Here is a 23,529-nt window from a genome sequence, read left to right as displayed (position 1 = left end):
TGTTCTGAGAGATTGGATATACAAGTATTTGGACAGCCAAGGGCTGATTAAGGATAGTCAGCATGGCTTTGTGCTTGGTAGATCATGTTTAACGAATCTTGCAGAGTTTTTCAAGGAGGTTACCATGAAAGTAGATGAAGGAAAGGCTGTGGATGTTGTCTACATGGACTTTAGTAAGGCCTTTGACAAGGTCCCACATGGGAGGTTAGTTCAGAAGTTTCAGGCACTAGGTATCCATGGAGAGGTTGTAAACTGGATTCGAAATTGGCTGTGTGGGAGAAGACAGAGAGTGGTAGTGGATGATTGTTTCTCAGACTGGAGGCCTGTGACTAGTGGTATGCCTCAGGGATCTGGGCTGGGAGCATTGTTGTTTGCTGTCTATATCAATGATCTGGATGTGGTAAATTGGATCAGCAAGTTTGCTGATGACACTAAGATTGGAGGCGTTGTGGACAGTGAGGAAGGCTTTCATTGCTTGCAGAGGGATCTGCACCAACTGGAGAAATGGGCCAGAAAATGGCAGATGGAATTTAATGCAGCCAAGTGTGAGGTGTTGCATTTTGGAAGGACAAATCAAGGTAGGACATACACAGTAAATGGTAGGGCACTGAGGAATGCGGAGGAACAAAGGGATCTGGGAGTTCAGATACATAATTCCCTGAAAGTGACGTCACAGGTAGACAGGGTTGTAAAGAAGGCATTTGGCGTCCTGGCATTCATAAATCAAAGTATTGAGTATAGGAGTTGGGATGTTATGGTGAGGCCAAATTTGGAGTATTGTGTGCAGTTCTGGTCACCTAACTATAGGAAGGATATCAGTAAGATTGAAAGAGTACAGAGAAGATTTACTAGAATGTTGCCGAGTCTTCAGGAGTTCAGTTACAGGGAAATATTGAACAGGTTAGGACTTTATTCCTTGGAGCATAGAAGAATGAGGGGAGATTTGATAGAGGTTTACAAAATTATGAGGGGTATAGACAGAGTAAATGCGAGTAGGCTCCTTCCACCTAGAGTAGGAGAGATAAGTACGAGAGGACATGGCTTTAGGGTGAAAGGGGAAAGGTTTAGGGGGAACATTAGGGGGAACTTCTTCACTCAGAGAGTGGTGGGAGTGTGGAACAGGCTGCCATCTGATGTGGTAAATGCAAGCTCACTCTTAAGTTATAAGAATAAATTGGATAGATACATGGATGGGAGAGGTCTGGAGGATTATGGACCGGGTGCATGTAAATGAGACTAGTGGAATAATGTTTCAGCACAGACTAGGAGGGCCAAATGGCCTGTTTTTCTGTGCTGTAGTGTTCTATAGTTCTACATTTTCTGATGAGGATCTCCAGTCTACAGGTGTAATACCTGACATATCTTTCCACATTGCTGAATTGTGCAGGGATTGCTATCCCTGGAGAAGACAAATGTTGCCAGGTTATGCCACGTTCTTCTTATGATGGCCCTTGCAGTTCTTCAAGCCCCTTGGCACACAGGACCAACCTCCAGGCGTTTATCTCATTGACCAGGCCTTGCATGTTTCCTTTGACTGAATGTGGAAGCTGACTTCCTCACACTGGCAGAATTTTTCTCCTCCATTTCAGCCATAGAGCATGTCGTCACCTTCCAGCTGCCATGGTGAGTGTACCTTTAAGTATTGACACCCTTTCTCTGATTGACAGTGCTGAGAGCTACTGAATTGAGTCAACTCCCACTTCAGCACCTGTTTCTGGGTGCAAACCTGTTCAGCAATTTTTTTGTAGTGGATCTGTTTTGGCATTAACACTAAATACAGCCTTTTTTTTAGTGCTCCAGAATGAGATCGAATGCTGTTTCTGGGCACTATAATGTGTGACCTACTGCTGAAATTTGATTTGCAACACTCTGCAGTCAAGCAGTGCTAGAGTAATGCTTCAATACATGCATGCACTAATTTTCTACACTGGGCTTGACTGTTTTTGCCCAACATTAGCTTTTGTCTTTTCACAAATATTTTCAGCATCAACTTCAAAAATCAAATAATAACAAGATGCATACATTATGTGTTATTGATTTTCACAAGAAATATTATTGGAAGTGAGCTGAACAAATTGTTGATTTCCCAATAAGATAAATAGGCAGCAGTGATTATTGTTTTCTAAGGACATTGACCCATCTGACTGAATATGCTGAATGCCTTCGTCATCACTTCCATCAGGATGTCTTTTAAGTCTGTCTTAGTAAAGGAAATTACCCTCTCTCCTCCAAAATGATAAAATGCTTAAAATCAGCAGTAGGAGCAGAGTGGTACAGCTTTTAGAAGACGAGAAGTAGAGGCATGCTGTAAAGAACTTCCCCTGGTCATTACTAACCCTGCCCCAGAATGTCAGTCCTCATCATCATGTCTCAGCCCCTTCTCTGCATGTTGGAGTACATCTATTCACACGGTGGTGACCAATGGCTGCTTGCACTCATGGGAAGCCAGCAATACTGGCAAATTCCAGTGCCCAAGATGCCACCTATTCCTCACTGAAATTGAAACAGGTGAAATAATTATATCCATGCTCATTTCTCTTATGCAGTGATGAGCAGCAAATTGGGAGACCAGTGAAAAAGATTCTGTGTTGAGGAAGTTGAGACCTTAACCTCCATGGAATGAACAGTCCAATTAAGAAAGTGTGGTGGAAGGTCTCAGGTTTTAGTGTGGTAGCCCTGGAAAACATTCAAATTGTTTATCAGAAAGGACAAAATGGAATGTGGTGGCTCTGACGAAGAGGCTCTTCACTGACGTGCATGTCTTTGCTTCCTGTATGAAGCTCTCCAACCCATCTTGAGTGGCCAGCCTTGCCCATAAGAATATTTCCAGTAATGAGGTGCTGTCAACGATATTTCTACTAAGGAACATTTGAATCAAGTACCTCAACAGCTAAATGCTGGAAGAAACATTTCCCATTAGTGAACTTTGGAAGGTGTTTGAGCAGCCTATAGTCATACCTAAAGCTGCGTGTCAAGTCTCCCGATAGTATTGGAATTATTTGGAATTGGTTTATTATTGTCATTTGTGCCAAGGTACAGTGAAAAACTTGTCTTGCGTACCATTCATACAGATCAATTCATTACATTGAGGTAGTACAAGGTAAAACAATACAGAATGCAGAGTGAAGTGTCACAGCTACAGAGAAAGTGTACTGCAGGTAGACAACATGGGGCAAAGTCATAATGAGGTAGATTGTGGGGTCAAGATCCATCTTACCGTATTAGGAAACCGTTCAATAGTCTTATAACAGTGGGATAGAAGCTTGATCCAGGCTTGAGCCTGGTGATAAGTGCTTTGAGGTTTTTATATCTTCTGCCTGATGGGAGAGCGGAGAAGAGAGAATGTCCCAGGTGGGTGGGGTTGATTATGCTGGCTGCTTTCCTAAGGCAGTGAGAGGTATAGACAGAGTCCATTGAGGGGAGGCTGGTAGGACTCAGTCTTGTGGAGCAACAGTGTTGAGAATAATCATGCCGGAGGTACTGCTGCCTGTCCTTACCGATTGCGGTCTGTTGGTCAGGAAGTCAAGGATCCAGTTGCAAAGGGAGGTGTTGAGTCCCAGGTTTCAGAGTTTGGTGATGAGTTTGCTTGGAATTATAGTATTGAAGGCAGAGCTGTAGTCAATAAACAATAGTCAAACGTAGGTGTCTTTGCTGCCCAGGTGCTCCAGAGATGAGTGTAGGGCCAGGGAGATAGCGTCCGCCATAGGCCTGTTTAGGTAGTAGGCGTATTGCAGTGGGTTGACGTTTCCTGGGATGCTGGAGTTAATGCGTGCCATGACCAGCCTCTAGAAGCACTTCATGGTGTTGGATGTCAGAGCCACTGGGTGGTAGTCATTAAGGCACGTTACCTTGTTTTTCTTAGGTACCAGGATGATAGTGGTCTTCTTAAAGCAGGTGTACCTCAGGTTGAAGCAGGGATGTTAAAAATGTCTGCAAGTACCCCCCCAGCTGATCTGCATAGGACCTGAGGACACGGCCAGGGACACCATCCGGGCCAGATGCTTTCCACGGGTTCACCCTCCGGAAGACTGATCTTATGTCCTCAAGAGAAACAATGGGTCCAGGTGCATTGAGAGCTGTCGAGGTGGGTGGGACATACCAATTCCCTTCTATTAAAAACATGCATAGAATGCATTAAGCTCATTGGGAAGGGATGCACTGTTGTCGCTGATGCTGCCCGACTTTGTTTTGGTGTCAGCAAAGCGTCCCTTTAAAGTGCAAGAAAAGCATAAAACTAGCATAATGTGCTCTAATTCTACCAAGACCATACCATGGAGCTTGCAGATCTGCAGATCACAGGCCGTCTCCAAGTTACGGCAGCGTTCCATTCCTGTGAACTATCCATAACCCAAGCAGTCGGAAATTTTGCTGTGAACTGAGTTCCCAGGTGGCAGAAGAGGTCTGCAGCCCTGCAGCAGCCGGCACATCCATACCACCAGTCTCCCAAACACTCATTCATATGCACAGGCTATACATAAGTCAGGCATTCATAAGCTGGTGAGGACTTGTACTGACACAAACAGCTGTTACCTAAATAACATTACTATCAGGTGTGCACCTGACACCAAGGAAATGTGAGACACACTGATGTGAATCATGCACTGAAATGACTGGACCAGTTTCATGATTTGCATGATTAGTGTGATCATCCCTGAGTAAAGTCAAATTTAGCAGTTTTAGTATGTAAAAAACAGGCACTACTCTCTGAAGCACATTTTAACATAGTGATAAGAATCAGGGATGGAACATGAAAATCAACAGCTTACAGAATGGTTGCCCCGTATGGCTTTCATGCTCTTTTTCTGAAAATCCAAAGTAAAAGTGGTAAAAATTTTGAATGTAAACATACCCAAATGTTCTTGTTTATGAGCACCAAGAGCATCATCATTTATTATAGAGCACATTGCAAAGACCTCTGAGACATTGGCAATACCCAAGACAAACCCAACAAAAACTCCAAAGCTTTGACCTACTTTAGAACCAGTGCTCCATCTTACGACATTATTTAGCAAATGCATTTTTTTAAAAGCTCTGAAACATGACAGGGAATGGACGACTTGAGCGTAACAGTTGCAAAGTGTTGATAATACTTTATAACAGTGTTTCATTAATTGTTTTATGGCAGTAATTTATATTGGCACTAAGACCCATCTGAAACTCTGGATTTTTTTTAATAAACTGAAGTTAGTTATTTTACTTCTTGCTGTACGTCTGCAGTAAATGCAAATTCATGTCGAATCCCTTTTGCCCATCATGCCTCTGTTTGCTGATCTACAATGGCACATGGCATTGTCTAAACTGTAAGATTATCATCGTATGCTCAACTTTCTCCAGGGCTTCACTCCTCCCTATCTTTGTGATCTCCTACTCTACGGAGGTCCAGAATCTCTGCACTTCTAAGATTCTGATTTCTAGCTTTCCCCCAGTTTTCAAAATTTCACCATTTGTGCCCTTGCCTTTCAGTTACCGAAACTCTGGAGGAACAATACCTCATTTTCTGTCTTGGAACCTTGCAGCCTAATGGCATGAACATTGAGTTCTCCCAAGTAATCCCCACCCCCCCTTCTCCAAATTCTTCTCCCCCTCCACCATGCTTCTTCTCTTCTTCCCTTTCCAAGCCTCTTTTTTCTACCTTTTTTTCCTTTTTTTCATTACTTTTGACGTATCCCTCGGTGAACCTGCTTTCCCCTGCTCCCCCACACCTGCCTATCACTATCTCTTACCTGAATCTACCTATCACCACCTTGTGCTCACCCCACCTCCCCTCTTTTGTCCATCTATCACTGCTCTACTTTTATCTCCTATATATTGGGCTTCCCCTTTTCCTATCTTCAGTCCCGAAGAAGGGTCCTGACCCGAAACGTTGACCACCTGCTTTTCTCCACAGATGCTGCCTGGCCTGCTGAGTCCCTCCAGCATCATAGTGTTTTTCTTCGATAAACTCTGGAATTCGCTCCCCTCCTAAACCTCTATTCCTATGTGTCAGCCTCTCTTCCTTTAAGTTGCTACCTAAAACGTACTTCTTTGACCAAGCTGTACCCATTGACTCCAAAATCTTCACGTGCAGCACAATGTCAAATTTTGGCTTGTGTTGTTCTTCTGAACCACACAATCAAAGCACTGTATTTACTTTGGAGAAGGTCATGGAAGCTAAGCAAGGTGAGCTAGCCAATTGGTTATAAATTTGGCTTGGTAGAAAGAAACAGAGGGTGGTAGTGGAGGGTTGTTATTCAGACTGGAGACCTGTAACCAAAGGTACAACCTCAGAATAGAAGGATGTCCCTTTAGAATAGAGATAAGGAGGAATTTCTTTAGCCAGAGGGTGGTGAATCTGTGGAATTAATTGACATAGTTGATAGGTTCTTGGTTAGTAAGGGCGTCAAAGGTTATGGGGAGAAGGCAGCAGAATGAGGTTAAGAGGAAAAAATAAATCAGCAATGATCAAATGGTGGAGCAGACTCAGTGGGCCGACTGGCTTAATTCTGCTCCTATGTCTTATGGTCTTATGTATGCTGCAGGGATCGGTGCTGGGTCCACTGTTGTTTGTCATCTATATCAGAGGTTTTCAACCTGTGGTCTGCGGACCCCTGGGGGTCCACGGCGGGTTGCCAGGGGGTCCGCAAGCAAGCCAAGAAAAAAATGGAAAAGCGACCTGTTACAAAGACGTAGCTTACTTGCTTGCTTCAGTTTTCCGCTATTCAGAAAATTGGCCATATCTATTCTATCTGTTATAGGTGACAATCTTAGAGACTCAGATGGTGTTCCCTTCTGGTAAGCTGCCGCTTAATATTCAATTTGTGTAGTCAGAGTAGTCAGTAGTGTTCACTACTCACTACTATTCTGTTGTGCACTGTAGTGTTAGCGAGACTGAGTGACGTTGCTGGTGTGCCTTAATAATATTGCTTACTTACCGTGCATTTACGCCACAGTGACGTTACTGTTAAATGAAAAGTGTGCAAGCGTGTAAATTTTAGATTAGTTTTGATAACTTTGTTTATCAGTAATAGTAATTAAACCGTCCAGCGTGTATTGCTGAGTATGGAGAAATTTCTGAAGAGAAAAGCTGACCAGAAACTGGAAGATTCTGATGACGAAAGGGATAAGGGTGACCAAAAGAGAAAACAACACAAGTACGATCCAGAATACATTTCATATGGCTTCATTGCAGTGGGGACAAATGCGGACCAACCTCTCTGTGTTGTGTGTTTGCAAACACTGTCCAACGATGCAATGAAACCAGTGAAATTGAAGCGCCATTTAACAACAGTGCATCCAGATATTGCCAGTAAGCCGAAGGAATATTTTGAGCGGCAAAAGGAGCTGTACCTCAAGCAGAAAGGCAAAATGACAGCCTGCACCACTGTAAATGAGAAGGCTCTTTGAGCATCATATTTGGTAGCATTACGAATAGCACGTTCCAGAAAGCCTCACACAATTGGAGAAGAGCTTATACTGCCTGCAGCAGTAGATATGTACGAAGCTGTACTGGGAAAAGAATCCAGTCAAAACCTGAAAGCCATTCCACTGTCTGATAACACAGTAAGCAGAAGAATTGGCGACATGGTGGAAGATATACAGAAACAGCTGATAGCATGTCTTCAGCAAGTCAGATTTGCAATTCAGCTCGATGAAAGTACTGATGTTGCCAGTGCTGCGCAGTTGTTGGTTTATGTTCGAAATTGCTGGGAAGGAGAGGCTTTGGAAGACTTTTTGTTTTGCAAGGCACTCCCAGGGCATACAACCGGTGAAGAACTTTTCCGCGTGCTTGACACTTTTTTTGTGCAGTCGGCATTGGCGTGGACACAGTGGAGTATGTACGGATGGTGCAGCCGCAATGATGGGACGCAAGTCAAGTCTAGTCGCACGAGTGAAAGAAGTAGCTCCACATGTAGCAGCAAGCCACTGCATGATTCACCGTGAGGCTTTGGCTGCAAAGGATATGGATGAAAATCTTGCAGATGTGTTTTCCATGTGCATTAAAATCATCAACTTTATCAAAGCCAGGCCGCTCAATCATCGTTTGTTTGAAAACATATGCCGTGAAATGGAAGCCGAGCATAAGCATTTGTTGCTACATACAGAAGTCAGATGGCTGTCACGAGGCTGCGTTGTGCAGCGTGTATATGAATTGCGAGATGAACTGCTCATTTTTCTAAATGAGCATAACGGATCATTGGCACAGTTCTTGACAGATGAGACGTGGGTTGCCAGATTAGCTTATCCTGCAGATATTTTCAACATCTTGAACAGCTTAAATCTATCATTACAAGGACCTGGCTCAAATGTTCTGAAAATGCATGACAAAATCAATGCCTTCCAGAAAAGACTCCATATCTGGAAGGGAAGATGCGAGCAAGCTGTATATGATATGTTTCTGTTGCTGGCTGACTTTCTGACAGTGAACGAGACTAAGACAGAGGCCATTGTGAGCACCATTTTGAACCATATTCAACAGCTGTCACATTATTTCCATGAGTATTTCAGTGACGATGACACGAGCATGTTTGATTGGATTCGAAATCTGTTTGAATGCATGTTTACTGATTTAACTGGATGTGAACAAGAAGAATTGGCTGAACTGTTATCTGACGGGACTTCGCGCTTGCAGTTCAACTGAATGTCACTGTTGTCGTTCTGGATAGCATGTTCCCAGGAGTATCCACTGCTGTCCAGCAAAGCCGTCAATGTTCTGTTACCATTTCAACCACTTACTTGTGTGAAATAGCATTTTCTGCAGTCACTGCCATGAAAACCAAATACAGATCAAGACTGAATATTGAGGATGGCATACGCATATGTTTGTCGCACATACCACCACGTTTGGACAAACTCTGCAGTGCAAAACGGGCACAACCTTCACACTGAACTGAACACTGACAGATACTGCTGGTAATTATTGGTGATTGAAATAGTCACTATTTCAATCGGGCCTATGTGCAGTAATTTAAGTGTTGTATGCATGAATTATCGATTGTTGATATTGTGGACTTCGGGGGCCCGCCATCTAACAAGGACATGTTCTGGGGGGCCGCAGCATGAAAAAGGTTGAAAACCACTGATCTATATCAATGATTTGGATGACAATGTTGTTCACATGTTTAGTATGTTTGCGGATGACACCAAAGTTGGTGGTGTAATGGACAGTGAGGAAGGTTATCTAAGATTGCAACATGATTTAGATAGAAACATAGAAACATAGAAAACCTACAGCACAATCAGACCCTTTGGCCCACAAAGTTGTGCTGAACATGTCCCTACCTTAGAAACTACTAGCCCTCTTACCCATTGCCCTCTACTTTTCTAAGCTCCATGTACCTATCCAAAAGTCTCTTAAAAGACCCTATCCTATCCGCCTCCACCACCGTTGCCAGCAGCTCATTCCACACACTCACCACTCTCTGAGTAAAAAACTTACACCTGACATCTCCTTTATATCTACTCCCCAGCACCTTAAACCTGTGTCCTCTTGCGGCAACCATTTCAGCCCTGGGAAAAAGCCTCCAACTATCCATACGATCAATGCCTCTCATCACCTTATACACCTCTATCAGGTCGCCCCTCATCCTCCGTCGCTCCGAGGAGAAAAGGCCGAGTTCATTCAACCTGTTGTCATAAGACATGCTCCCCAATCCAGACAACATCCTTGTAAATCTCCTCTGCACCCTTTCTATGGCTTCCACATCCTTCCTGTAGTGAGGCGACCAGAAGTGAGCACAGTACTCCAAGTGGGGTCTGACTAGGGTCCTATATAGCTGCAATATTACCTCTCAGCTCCTAAATTCAATTCCACGATTGAATGCCTTCTTAACTACAGAATCAACCTGTGCAGCTGCTTTGAGCGTCCTATGGACTCGGACCCCAAGATCCTCCTGATCCTCCACACTGCCAAGAGTCTTACCATCAATACTATATTATGCCATCATATTTGACCTACCAAAATGAACCACTTCACACTTATCTGCGTTCAACTCCATCTGCCACTTCTCAGCCTAGTTTTGCATCCTATCTGTGTCCCGCTGTAACCTATGACAGCCCTCCACACTATCCACAACACCTCCAACCTTTATGTCATCAGCAAACTTACTAACCCCTCCCTCCACTTCCTCATCCAGGTCATTTATAAAAATCACAAAGAGTAAGGGTCCCAGAACAGATCCCTGAGGCAAACCACTTGTCACCGACCTCCATGCAGAATATGACCCTTCAACAACCACCCTTTGCCTTCTGTGGGCCAGCCAGTTCTAGATCCACATTGCAATTTCCCCTTGGATCCCATGCCTCCTTACTTTCTCAATAAGCCTTGCATGGGGTACCTTATCACATGCCTTGCTGACATCCATATGCACTACATCTATTGCTCTCCCTTCATCGATGTGTTTAGTCACATCCTCAAAAAATTCAATCAGGCTCGTAAGGCAGGACCTGCCCTTGACAAAGCCATGCTGACTATTCCTAATCATATGATACCTCTCCAGATGTTCATAAATCCTGCCTCTCAGGATCTTCTCCATCAACTTACCAACCACTGAGGTAAGACTTACTGGTCTATAATTTCTTGGGCTATCTCTACTCCCTTTCTTGAATAAAGGAACAACATCCACAACCCTCCAATCCTCCGGAACCTCTCCTTTCCCCACGATGATGCAAATATCCTCGCCAGATACTCAGCAATCTCCTCCCTCGCCTCCCACAGTACCCTGGGGTACATCTCATCCTGTCCTGGCGACTTAGCCAACTTGATGCTTTCCAAAAGCTCCAGCACATCCTCTTTATTAATATCTACATGCTCAAGCTTTTCAGTCTGCTACAAGTCCTCACTACAATCCCCCAGATCTTTTTCTGTAGTGAATACTGAAGTAAAGTATTCATTAAATACCTCCGCAATTTCTTCTGGATCCATACACACTTTCCCACTGCTGCACTTGATAGGCCCTATTCTCTCACATCTTATCCTCTTGCTCTTCACATACTTGTAGAATGCCTTGGGGTTTTCCTTAATCCTGCCCGCCAAGGGCTTCTCATGTCCCCTTCTGGCTCTCCTAATTTCCTTCTTAAGCTCCTTCCTGTTAGCCTTATACTCTTCCAGATCTCTAACATTACCTAGCTCTCTGTACCTTTTGTAAGCTTTTCTTTTCCTTTTGACTAGATTTATTACAGCCTTTGTACACCACGGTTCCTGTACCCTCCCGTAACTTCCCTGTCTCATTGGAACATACCTATGCAGAACTCCACGCAAATATCCCCAGAATATTTGCCAAATTTCTTCTGTACTTTTCCCTGAGAACATCTATTCTTAATTTAAGCCAATTTCCTTCCTGAGAGCCTCATAATTCCCCTTACTCCAAGTAAACTCTTTTCTAATCTGTCTGTTCCTATCTCTCTCCAATGGTATTGTATTGGAGATAGAACTATGATCACTATCTCCAAAATGCTCTCCTACTGAGAGATCTGATACTTGACCAGGTTCATTTCCCAATGCGAAATCAAGTACAGTCTCTCCTCTTGTAGGCTTATCTACATATTGTGTCAAGAAACCTTCCTGAACACACTTAACAAACTCCACCCCATCTAAAGCCCTTGCTCTAAGGAGATGCCAATCAATATTTGGGAAATTAATATCTCCCATCACAACAACTCTGTTATTATCATACCTTTCCAGGATCTGTTTCCCTATCTGCTCCTCGATATCCCTGTTACTATTGGGTGGCCTATAAAAAACACCCAGTAAAGTTATTGACCCCTTCCTGTTCCTAACTTCACCCACAGAGACTGTGTAGATAATCCCTCCATGACGTCCACCTTTTCTGCAGCTGTGACACTATCTCTGATTAATAGTGCCACACCCCCACCTCTTTTGCCTCCCTCCCTGTCCTTTCTGAAACATCTAAAACCCAGCACTTGAAATACCCATTCCTGTCCCTGAGCCATCCAAGTCTCTGTAATGGCCACCACATCATATCTCCAAGTATTGATCCAAGCTCTAAGCTCATCCGCCTTGTTCACAACACTCCTTGTGTTAAAATAGACACATCTCAAACTGTTGGTCTGAGCGCATCCCTTCTCTATCACCTGCCTATCCTCCCTCTCACACTGTCTACAAGCTTTCTCTACTTGGGAGCCAACCACCTCTTCCCCAGTCTCTTCAGTTCAGTTCCCATCCCCCAACAATTCTAGTTTAAGCTCTTCCCAGTAGCCTTAGCAAACCTTCCCGCCAGGATATTGGTCCCCCTGGGATTCAAGTGCAACCTGTCCTTTTTGTACAGGTCATACCTGCCCCAAAAGAAGTCCCAATGATCCAGAAATTTGAATCCCTGCCCCCTGGTCCAATCCCTCAGCCACGCATTTATCCTCCACTTCATTCTATTCCTATACTCACTGTCACATGGCACAGGCAGTAATCCTGAAATTACTACCTTTGTGGTTCTGCTTCTCAACTTCCTTCCAACTCCCTGGAGTCTTTTTTCAGGACCTCATCCCTTTTCCTACCTATGTCATTGATACCAATATGTACTACAACCTCTGGCTGTTCTCCCTCCACTGCAGGATATCTTGGACATGATCTGAAACATCCCGGACCCTGGCACCTGGGCGGCAAACTACCATCCGAGTTTCTTTTCTGCGTCCACAGAATCGCCTGTCTAACCCACCTAACTATAGAGTCCCCTAAGACTACTGTCTTCCTCTCCCTTACCCTATCTTTCTGAGCCACAGGGCCGGACTCTGTGCTAGAGGCATGGCCACTGTTGCTTCCCCCAGGTAGGCTGTCTCCCCCAACAGTACTCAAACAGGAATATATTGTCAAGGGGTACAGACACAGGGGTACCCTCTAGTACCTGACTCTTCCCCTTCCCCCTCCTGACTGTGACCCACTTACCTGTCTCCCGTGGCCCCGGTGTGACCACCTGACTATAACTCCTTTCTATCACCTCCTCACTCTCCCTGACCAGACGAAGGTTATTGAGCTGCATCTCCAGTTCCCTAATGCAGTCCCTTCGGAGCTGCAGCTCGACACACCGGGTGCAGATGTGGCTGTCTGGGAGGCTGGGAGACTCCAGGATCTCCCACATCTGACACCAAGCAGAGAAGACCAACGTCACACTCATACTATTCTAACCTCCATTTGTTTATCTCTGCTCTAGCCAGCTATGCCCTGTAATCTACACACTTCCCTGCTCTTAGTTGTACCCTGTTCCTTCTGAGTGACCTTTAAGCCATCTCCACTATTGGCCTATTTTCCCATCATCCCTTTCTAATTTATATGACACTTAAAGTTGACCATATTACAAACTTCCCCAATTTCCTTATAATTCCTAAGATTCCTTCTTCAGATAGTAAAAAATTGGTAAATTGGTTTATTATTCTCACGTGTATGAAAGTACAGTGAAAAACTTTGTTTTGCCTGCCATCCATACAGATTATTTCATTACAACAGTACACTGAGGTAGTATAAGGGCAGACAATAACAGAATGCAGAATAAAGTGTTGTTACAGAGAAAGTGCAGGCAGACAATAAGGTGCAAGGCCATAATGAGGTAGATTGTGTGGTCAAAAATCCATCTTATTGTACTGGGTCTTATAACAGTGGGATAGAAGCTGTCCTTGAGCCAGGTGGTACGTGCTTTCAGGCTTTTGTATCTTTTGCCCAATGGAAGCGGGGAGAAGAGAAAATGTCCGGGCTGGGTGGGGGTCTTTGATTATGTTGGCTGCTTTACTGAGGTAATGAGAAGTGTAGACAGAATCCCTGGAGGGGAGGCTGGTTTCTGAGATGTACTGAGCTGTGCCCACAACAATGGCAAGAGCGGTGTTTCTAAAGTGTTTTCAGGATAACTTTCTTTTCCTGTACTTCTCTTGACATAGCAAGGAAAGTGGCATTGCTGGACATGGTTCTGGAAAAGGAGCCAGGCTAGTTGGGCACTTAACAGTGCTGAAGCATCAGGGTAACAGTATTATTATTATTGTGAGGCTTAAACTAGCTTTGAAAATGGATATAGACCACTTCAATATATATATATAAAAAAATTTCGTTGGAGAATGGCCAGATCTGATCTGTCCCAAGTAAAATGGAATCTAAGCTTGGAAAAACTGTACTTGAACAATTAGGGGCCTTAAAGATAGAAATATTTCAGCTACAGAGTAGATATATGATGGAGAAGGTTAAGGAAATCAAAGCCAGAACTGATTAGTTGACAAAAAGAGACGTGGAGTAAATTAGAGCAGAACAGATGAGAATATGACAAGCATACAAAATTATGAGGGACATAAAAAATATGGATAGAGAAACTTTCCCCATAACAGAGACGTCAAAACTAGGCATTGGTTTAAATTTGGGAATAAGAGGGTTAGAGCTGATCTGAGGAAATTTCTTTTCACCCAGAGGGTGGTTACAATCTGGAATGGACTGCCTGAGAAGATGATGGAAGTGAATACTCTCACAGCATTTTAAAAGTATCTGGGCAAGCACTTGCATAACTAAGGCGAAGAAGGCTATGGACCAAGTGCTGGGAAATGGGTTTATTATGGGTAGGTACTTGATAGTTAACATGAACATAATGAGCCAATGGGCATGTTTCTGTGCTGAATGGTGCTATGCTATTGACAAACTATGCTATTAATGCAGTAAGACCAGTTTATTGGAGTTCTTTGAAGAATTAACACTGTGGATAAAGGGTAAACCAATGGATGTACCATACCTAGATTTCCAGAGGCATTTGATAAGGTGTCACATCAAAGGTTATGGAGAAAATAAAAGCTCATAATTTTGGAGGGAACATATTGGTGTTGATATAATATTAGCTGGTTAACAAGTAGGTATAAATGGGTCCTTTTTTTGATTGGCAAGATGTAACAGGGCATGTACCACGGAGATCGGTACTTGAGCCTCAACTTTTTACAATTTACATAAATGACTTGGAGGAAGGCATTGAGGCGCTGTTGCTGAATTTTCTGATAATACAAAAATATATGGGAAGCTCAGATGTGAAGAGGACATGAGGAGGCTATTAGTAGATGAGGTAGCAAAGATCTTGCAAATGGAGCATAATACAAAGATTGTGAAATTGCCCATTTTGACAGGAAAATATTTAAAGCATTTTATCATCTAAATAATGATAGATCACAGAGATCTGTGAGGCAAAGGGATCCATCTATAAATTCACCAATGATAGCACTGTTGTTAATAGAATCTCAGATGACGACGAGGAAGCATACAGGAGTGAGATAGATCAGCTGGTTGAGTGGTGTCGCAACAACAACATCAGCAAGACCAAGGAATTTATTGGACTTCAGGAAGGGCAAGTAGGGATAACAGACGTCAGTCAGGGGTCAGCAGTGGAAAGGGTGAGCAGCTTCAAATTCCTGGGTGTGAATATCTTGGAGGATCTATCCTAGGCTCAACACATTGATGCAATAACTAAGAAGGCACACCAGTTGCTCTACTTCATTAGGACTTTGAGGAGATTTGGTATGTCACCAAAGACTCTTGCAAATTTCTATATGTACTGTATACAATGGTGAGCATTCTGACTTGTTGCATCACAGCCTGGTATGGAAGCTCCAATACACAGGATCACAAGAGGCTGCAGAGGGTTGTGGATCCAGCCAGCTCCAACACGGCCATAACCCTCCCTTCCATCGAGGACATCTTCAAGAGGCGGTGCCTCAAAAAGGTGGCATCCGTCACTAAGGACCCACACCATCTGGGACATGCCCGCTTCTTGTTACTACCATTGGGGAGGAGGTACAGGAGTCTGAAGACCCACACTCAACAATTTGGGAACAGCTTCTTCCCTTCTGCCATCAGATTTCTGAATGATTCATGAACCCATGAACACTAATCTGTTATTCCTTTTTTTGCACTTTTTTTGCAGGCACGGTAGCATAGTGGTTAGCATAATGCTTTACAGCGCCAGTGACCTGGGTTCAAATCCGGCCACTGTCTGTAAGGAGATTGTACGTTCTTCCCGTGTCTGTATGGGTTTCCTCCAGGTGCTCCGGTTTCCTCCCACATTCTAAAGACGTTCAGGTTAGGAAGTTATGGGCATGCTATGTCGGTGCCAGAAGCGTGGCGACACTTGCGGGCTGCCCCCCAAATCACTACGCAAAAGATGTATTTCACTGTGTGTTTTGATGTACATGTGACTAATAAAGAGAGCTTATCTATCTTATCTTTTTTTATAATTTAGTAATTTTATGTCTTTGCACTTTACTGCTGCTGCAAAACAACAAATTTCACAACATAGAAGCCAGTGATAGTAAGCCTGATTCTGATTCTGAGTGACCTAGTGCATGATTCACAAAAGGCTAGTATACAAGTATATCCTACGTGCTTGTGAATAGAAAAGAAGATAAATTTGGATAAATAAATATCAAGATAAAGGGTATGGCTGAGGTACTAAGTAGTCTTTTTTTTACATTGTTCTTCACCAAACATTGCAACGTTTCAGTCAGCTAATTTCTTTGGGATTTCAGTCAATTTAAAATAAAAGAAAAATTGAATTTGTCATAAAAACCATCATAGTTTGTGTTTGAATTAATGACTCAAGTAGGTTTTGATGTTATCTTTTGCAGTGTAAATCTTGTGCCCAACACTCTACAAGGAAAGATCTTTCCTCCATTTATGACTATCTCTTACACAGATATTAAAATCCAAGATCCAGATCAACAAACTATTTCAGTAAGTCTGGTTCCCTTTTTGAAAAAAAACACAGATTAAATTAACAACATAGGCCTTATTTTGTCATGAATTCTGTGGAAGACTGAACCATTGATACAGTCTTTAATATTTCTCTGTTAAACTCTGCAGACGTCCTTAAATAATTGTGAGTTATATGGTTCATTGTTCATGATGCACAACAAACAAAAAAACTGGGTTCAATCTCCCAAATCTGGACAATTTATAATTATAACTTATTTATAATCATAATTTATAATTATAATTTATAATCATAAATTTATAACTTATAATTATAAATGTATAATTTATAAATGTATACCTTAATATTATAAATTATATTAAAATAAGCAACAGTCAACAGCAAACTAGCTGTGCAAATTACAGAAGGACTCAGGAAGAGTTTAGATGGTTTAGTGAGGGGTTTAGATGGGGTGGAGTTTGTTAAGAGTGTTCAGGAAGGATTCTTGACACAATATGTAGATAAGCCTACAAGAGGAGAGGCTGTGCTTGATTTGGTATTGGGAAATGAACCTGGTCAGGTGTCAGATCTCTCAGTGGGAGAGCATTTTGGAGATAGTGATCATAATTCTATCTCCTTTACGATAACATTGGAGAGAGATAGGAACAGACAGACTAGAAAGGCGTTTACTTGGAGTAAAGGGAATTATGAGGCTCTCAGGCAGGAAATTGGAAGCTTAAATTGGGAACAGATGTTCTCAGGGAAAAGTACGGAAGAAATGTGGCAAATATTCTGGGGATATTTGTGTGGAGTTCTGCATAGGCATGTTCCAATGAGACAGGGGAGTCATGAGAGGATACAGGAACCGTGGTGTAAAAAGGCTGTAATGAATCTAGTCAAAAGGAAAAGAAAAGCTTACAAGAGGTACAGAGAGCTAGTTAATGTTAGAGATCTGGAAGAGTATAAGGCTAACAGGAAGGAGCTTAAGCAGGAAATTAGGAGAGCCAGAAGGGGACATGAGAAGCCCTTGGCGGGCAAGATTAAGGAAAACCCCAAGGCGTTCTACAAGTATGTGAAGAGCAAGAGGATAAGATGTGAGAGAATAGGGCCTATCAAGTGCAGCAGTGGGAAAGTGTGTATGGATCCAGAAGAAATAGCAGAGGTATTTAATGAATACTTTACTTCAGTATTCACTACAGAAAAAGATCTGGGGGATTGTAGTGAGGACTTGCAGCAGGCTGAAAAGCTTGAGCATGTAGATATTAGGAAAGAGGAGGTGCCAAAACTTTTGGAAAGCATCAAGTTGGATAAGTTGCTGGGACCAGATAAGATGTACCCCAGGCTGCTGTGGGAGGCGAGGGAGGAGATTGCGGAGCCCCTGATGATGATCTTTGCATCATCGATGGAGACGGGAGGGGTTCCAGAAGATTGGAGGGTTGCCGATGTTGTTCCCTTATTCAAGAAAGGGAATAGAGATAGCCCAGGAAATTATAGACCAGTGAGTCTTACCTCAGTGTTTGGTAAGTTGATGGAGAAGATCCTGAGAGGCAGGATTTATGAACATCTGGAGAGGTATCATATGATTAGGAATAGTCAGCATGGCTTTGTCAAGGGCAGGTCCTGCCTTACGAGCCTGATTGCATTTTTTGAGGATGTGACTAAACACATTGATGAAGGGAGAGCTGTAGATGTAGTGTATATGGATTTCAGCAAGGCATTTGATAAGGTACCCCATGCAAGGCTTATTGAGAAAGTAAGGAGGCATGGGATCCAAGGGGAAATTGTAATGTGGATCCAGAACTGGCTGGCCCACAGAAGGCAAAGAGTAGTTGTTGAAGGGTCATATTCTGCATGGAGGTCGGTGACAAGTGGTGTGCCTCAGGGATCTGTTCTGGGACCCTTACTCTTTGTGATTTTTATAAATGACCTGGATGAGGAAGTGGAGGGAAGGGTTAGTAAGTTTGCTGATGACATAAAGGTTGGAGGTGTTGTGGATAGTGTGGAAGGCTGTCATAGGTTACAGCGGGACATAGATAGGATGCAAAGTTGGGCTGAGAAGTGGCAGATGCAGTTCAACCCAGATAAGTGTGAAGTGGTTCATTTTGGTAGGTCAAATATGATGGCAGAGTATAGTATTAATGGTAGGACTCTTGGCAGTGTGGAGGATCAGAGGGATCTTGGGGTCCGGATCCATAGGATGCTCAAAGCAGCTGCACAGGTTGACTCTGTGGTTAAGAAGGCATATGGTGTATTGTCCTTCATCAATCGTGGAATTGAATTCAGCAGCCGAGAGGTATTGTTGCAACTATATAGGACCCTGGTCAGACCCCACTTGGAGTTCTGTGCTCAGTTCTGCTTGCCTCACTACAGGAAGGATATGGAAGCCATAGAAAGGGTGCAGAGGAGATTTACAAGGATGCTGCCTGGAATGTGGAGCATGCCTTATGAAAGCAGGTTGAGGGAACTCAGCCTTTTCTCCTTGGAGCAACGGAGGATGAGGGGGGACCTGATGGAGGTATATAAGATGATAAAAGGCATTGATCGGGTGGATAGTCAGAGGCTTTTCCCCAGAGCTGAAATGGTGGCCACAAGAGGACATAGGTTTAAGGTGCTGGGGATTAGGTAAAGGGGGGATGTCAGGGGTAAGTTTTTTACTCAGAGAGTGGTGAGTGCGTGGAATGGGTTGCCGGCAACGGTGGTGGAAGCGGATACTATAGGGTCTTTTAAGAGACTTTTGGATAGGTACACGGAACTGAGAAAAATGGAGGGCTATGGGTAAGCCTAGTATTTTCTAAGGTAGGGACATGTTCGGCACAGCTTTGTGGGCCAAAGGGCCTGAATTGTGCTGTAGGTTTTCTATGTTTTTAAGTTTCTAAGATTGGGAAGCTGGACTTAACGACTGAATATACAGATAACAAAGTCCCACGAAATCTGACAATCCAGCACCCTCAGAACTTTGTTATGTCAGACTTGCAGATTTTCCAAACTATTGGATGTTACTGCTAATAAACCAACACATTTTTATTTCACTTTTTTTTAACATGTTAGATACTGTATTAATTTTCCAGTGAACCTGGTGAGTTTGAAGAGAGTAAGAAATATACAAAAACTCCAGACCCTGGCTCCAGCCACAAATCTGCCCCTGTTCCTACCCTTGGTATTCCAAACCCCAACTGTGACTCCTGCCACACGTCTGGCCCACAGTCCACATGCAGCTCCTTTTCATACTCTGGACCCCCGACTCACACCTCAAACCAATAAGTGAGCCACAATGCTGAACTATCTGGATTTCCAAATAGAATAGATTTTAAACAGATGGTGGATTATCAGAGTTTCACTGCAACTTTATTGCATCAAATTATAAATTTGATTTTTTTTTCCAAATATCCAACAGATATCTTTTTCTGTTGAATATCAAATGGATTTGATTACAGCTTTTCAAAATACTAAGGTAAGATTCTGTTTGAAAGAATTACCCTGTCATTCAAACTAAAAATTATTCTATGTAGCTATCTCTTGTAGGCACTGGAAATTGAATCATGATAATCAGAATTTTATTAAGTGTATATTGACCCTCAAGTTAAAGCAACAATCTGCAGTCCACTTCATAAATTACGGAAGGAAGAAAAATATATGTTAAATTGCAATTGTGAATGAATTGACATTTTTTTGGTTTCCATAGCAGCCAATATCATTATTGTCTGTTTTTACCTCAGATAGAGCATTTAACCCCTGCATTTATTGCCTGAAGTCTGATGTTAAGTACTTAAGAATGTATCTGTTAATCTTGTTTATGTTGGTCCAACTCTGCATATTTATTATGTAAAGATGCTAGAGACCGAATTACGAAATGTACTTGGTTTTCTATGAAGGAAATGACATTGGCTCATTCAAAACTTGTTTGAAAATAGCTTATTTATTGTTTCCCATTTGACTTTTGAATAGTAGGTAAAATATTTTAAAATTAATTTGTCAATTTTGATTGCTGCAGATATAATAGTTATAGGGGAGAAACTATTGTTATGCTTCAATATCAGTACAGTTGTGAAGCTGTGCTGATGAATAGTCATGTGCCTTGACTTCATAGCCCATTAAGGGTCTGTTGAATCTCATATATGTATATTTTTGCACCAGACCTCTAGCTCAATATATATGCATGTTAATTTTTACTTGTCAAAAACATTTGAAGAAGTTATTTTAGCATAATGTTGGATGAATTTTGTGAATTGGCTTTTATTTGCTGGGCATAATTCCCAATAAAAGTATCTCATTAAAAAGTTAATTGCAAATGTACATGAATGTACCGAGTGTAATACTTCTATATTTTAAAAATACAAGCATACTAAATTTTTCTAGAATGTTATGATTATCAGCAGAAGCTTAAATTTTCTACACTGTCTTTCTAAAATAGAATCTGGATTCTGGATTTAAAGGGACACATTGTGCCACCTAGTTCTCTTATTTTATAGAAATTAGTTTTGTCAGGCATTGAAAAATACATTTGCCATATTTTAAATTGACTGACAAGTGACAGTTCTAAGTTCCAATTACTCTCATGTATCTTTCAACTTTTATTAAATGTTATCTTGACTGTGATTGACAGGGAGATAAAACTGAATGGAAGGGAATTTACACTTGCAGAAAGGAGGAAGCCACTTTAATGTCCTTTTAAATGATATGGGGTGGCACAGTGGCACAGCTAGTAGAGCTGCTGCCTCACAGCACAGAGACCTGCGTTCAAATCTGACCACGGGTGCTGTCTGTATGGAGTCTAGACGTTCTTCCTACGACAGCGTGGGTTTCCACTGGATGATAGGTTAACTGGCCACTGTAAATTGCCCCGAGCACATAGATGAGTGTCAGAATCTGATATGAGTTGATTAAAATGTGGACAGAATAAAAAATGGGATTAATGTAGGATTTGAGTAAATGAGTGGTTAGTGGTCAGCATGGACTCAGTGGGCTGGAAGAACCTCCCCATGCTGTATCTGCCTGTGATTTTATGACTCTATATATGCAAAGTCCAGAGTGTACAAGCTGGACTAATCTACTCTCAAAATCAGTTAAAGTAGTCTGATGCTAAAAGGATATCGTGAGAATGAAGAGCAGAAAAAAACATAAGCACTAGATTTATTTATCATGTATATTTAAGTTTTCTTCTGCTTTAGATTGCACTCGGTTTCTTGTCAGGCTTATCAGCTATATACTCAATGCTAAAGACAGCCAGTTGGAAAAGACGAATTGGATCTCCATTGATTGATATTCCAGTATGTACAATTTTGTTTTGATATTGTGCTATTAAGCCAAGTACAGAACATCTCAACTTCTAATGACACATGTACTAAACCTGACTTTGTGGAAAAATATAAAGCCTAATACATTCCAGTATGTATTTATGGCAAGCTTCTGTGGAAGCTTAAGACTGGAACATAATCAAATGTGAAATTGAATTTTTTTGTTGTTTTTCTTCAAGTGTTTTCAACATAATTTCTAATCTCCTCTTGCTTACTTTTAGTGCAACATATCATTCCCCGACCAAGAGAGAAGGTGCGCAAGTCAAGTAATATACTTGTGTTTGCCCCAGATTCTAAGTGAATTATTTCCCCCTTTAATAGTTCTCTCTCTCCCCGCAGGATCCCAAATCAGCAGAACATCTTCCCCTGAATATGTTATTTTTTAATTTTTTTTTTGTTTGTACATTCTCCCTGTGTCTGCGTGAGTTTCCTCCGGGTGCTCCGGTTTTCATAGAACCATAGAACTATAGAACAATACAGCACAATACAGGCCCTTTGGCCCACCATGTTGTGCCACCCTTCAAACCACACCGAAGACTATCTAACCCCTTCCTCCCACATATCCCTCCAACTTAAATTCATCCATATGCTTACCTAACAATTTCTTGAACTTGTCCAATGTATCAATCTCCACCACCACCCCAGGCAGCGCATTCCATGCACCAACCACTCTCTGGGTGAAAAACCTCCCTCTGACATCTCCCTTGAACTTCCCACCCATTACCTCAAAGTCCTCTTGTTTTGAGCATTGGCGCACTGGGAAAGAGGCACTGGCTCTCCACTCGATTTATTCCTCTCAATATCTTGTATACCTCTATCATGTCTCCCCTCATCCTCCTTCTCTCCAATGAGAACAGCCCTAGCTCCTTTAGTCTCCCCTCATAATCCATACTCTCTAATCCAGGCAGCATCCTGGTAAATCTCCTCTGCAGCCTTTCCAACACCTCCACATCCTTCCTATAATGAGGTGACCAGAACTGGCCAGTGTGGCCTAACCAGAGTTTTGTAAAGCTGCATCATCACTTCGCGGCTCTTAAACTCGATCCCCCGATTTATAAAAGCTAACGTCCCATAAGCTTTCTCAACTACCCTATCCACCTGCAAGGCAACTTTCAGTGATCTGTGGATATGAACCCCCAGATCCCTCTGCTCCTCTACACTGCCCAGAATCCTGCCATTTACCTTGTACTCTGCCTTGGAGTTTGTCCTTCCAAAGTGTACTACCTCACACTTGTCTGGATTAAACTCCATCTGCCACTTGTCAGCCCAGCTCTGCATCCTATCAATATCCCTCTGCCAGCTTCAACAGCCCTCCACACTATCCATAACACCACCAATCTTTGTGTCATCTGCAAACTTGCCTTCCACCTCCTGTCATGGTTACCCGCAATAGATAGATGACCAGGAGAAGCAGAAGATTACTCAAGAAGTTAAACTTTTATTTGCAAAGAAAAGTTGTGACAGACAGTCAGTTACTAGTCACGCTCTGACTACTGCCCTCTCTGACTGCCCCTGAGCAAAGCTCGAGGGCCTTTTGGTATACCTTTTTTCTTAGCTTATTTACATTGTTACAATCCATCATGTTCTCTCTTATCTTCACAGTT

The 23,529-nt window shown here is 42.5% G+C and overlaps 1 protein-coding gene across 1 annotated transcript in view; it reads left to right on the top strand.

Moving 5' to 3' along the window:
- Window positions 1-23,529, top strand: part of tmem67 (transmembrane protein 67) — a 155,402-nt gene that overhangs the window by 63,383 nt on the left and 68,490 nt on the right. The window contains exons 13-15 of the mRNA XM_052023565.1: window positions 16,567-16,672; window positions 20,026-20,082; window positions 21,800-21,898. Of these exons, the coding sequence (XP_051879525.1) occupies window positions 16,567-16,672; window positions 20,026-20,082; window positions 21,800-21,898 (262 nt within the window). The remainder of the gene's footprint in view (window positions 1-16,566; window positions 16,673-20,025; window positions 20,083-21,799; window positions 21,899-23,529) is intronic.

This window comes from Pristis pectinata, chromosome 9 (genome assembly GCF_009764475.1).
Source record: "Pristis pectinata isolate sPriPec2 chromosome 9, sPriPec2.1.pri, whole genome shotgun sequence".
NCBI lineage: Eukaryota > Metazoa > Chordata > Chondrichthyes > Rhinopristiformes > Pristidae > Pristis > Pristis pectinata.
Note: the sequence above shows the minus strand (reverse complement) of the source record. Positions and strands in the feature narration are given on the sequence as shown.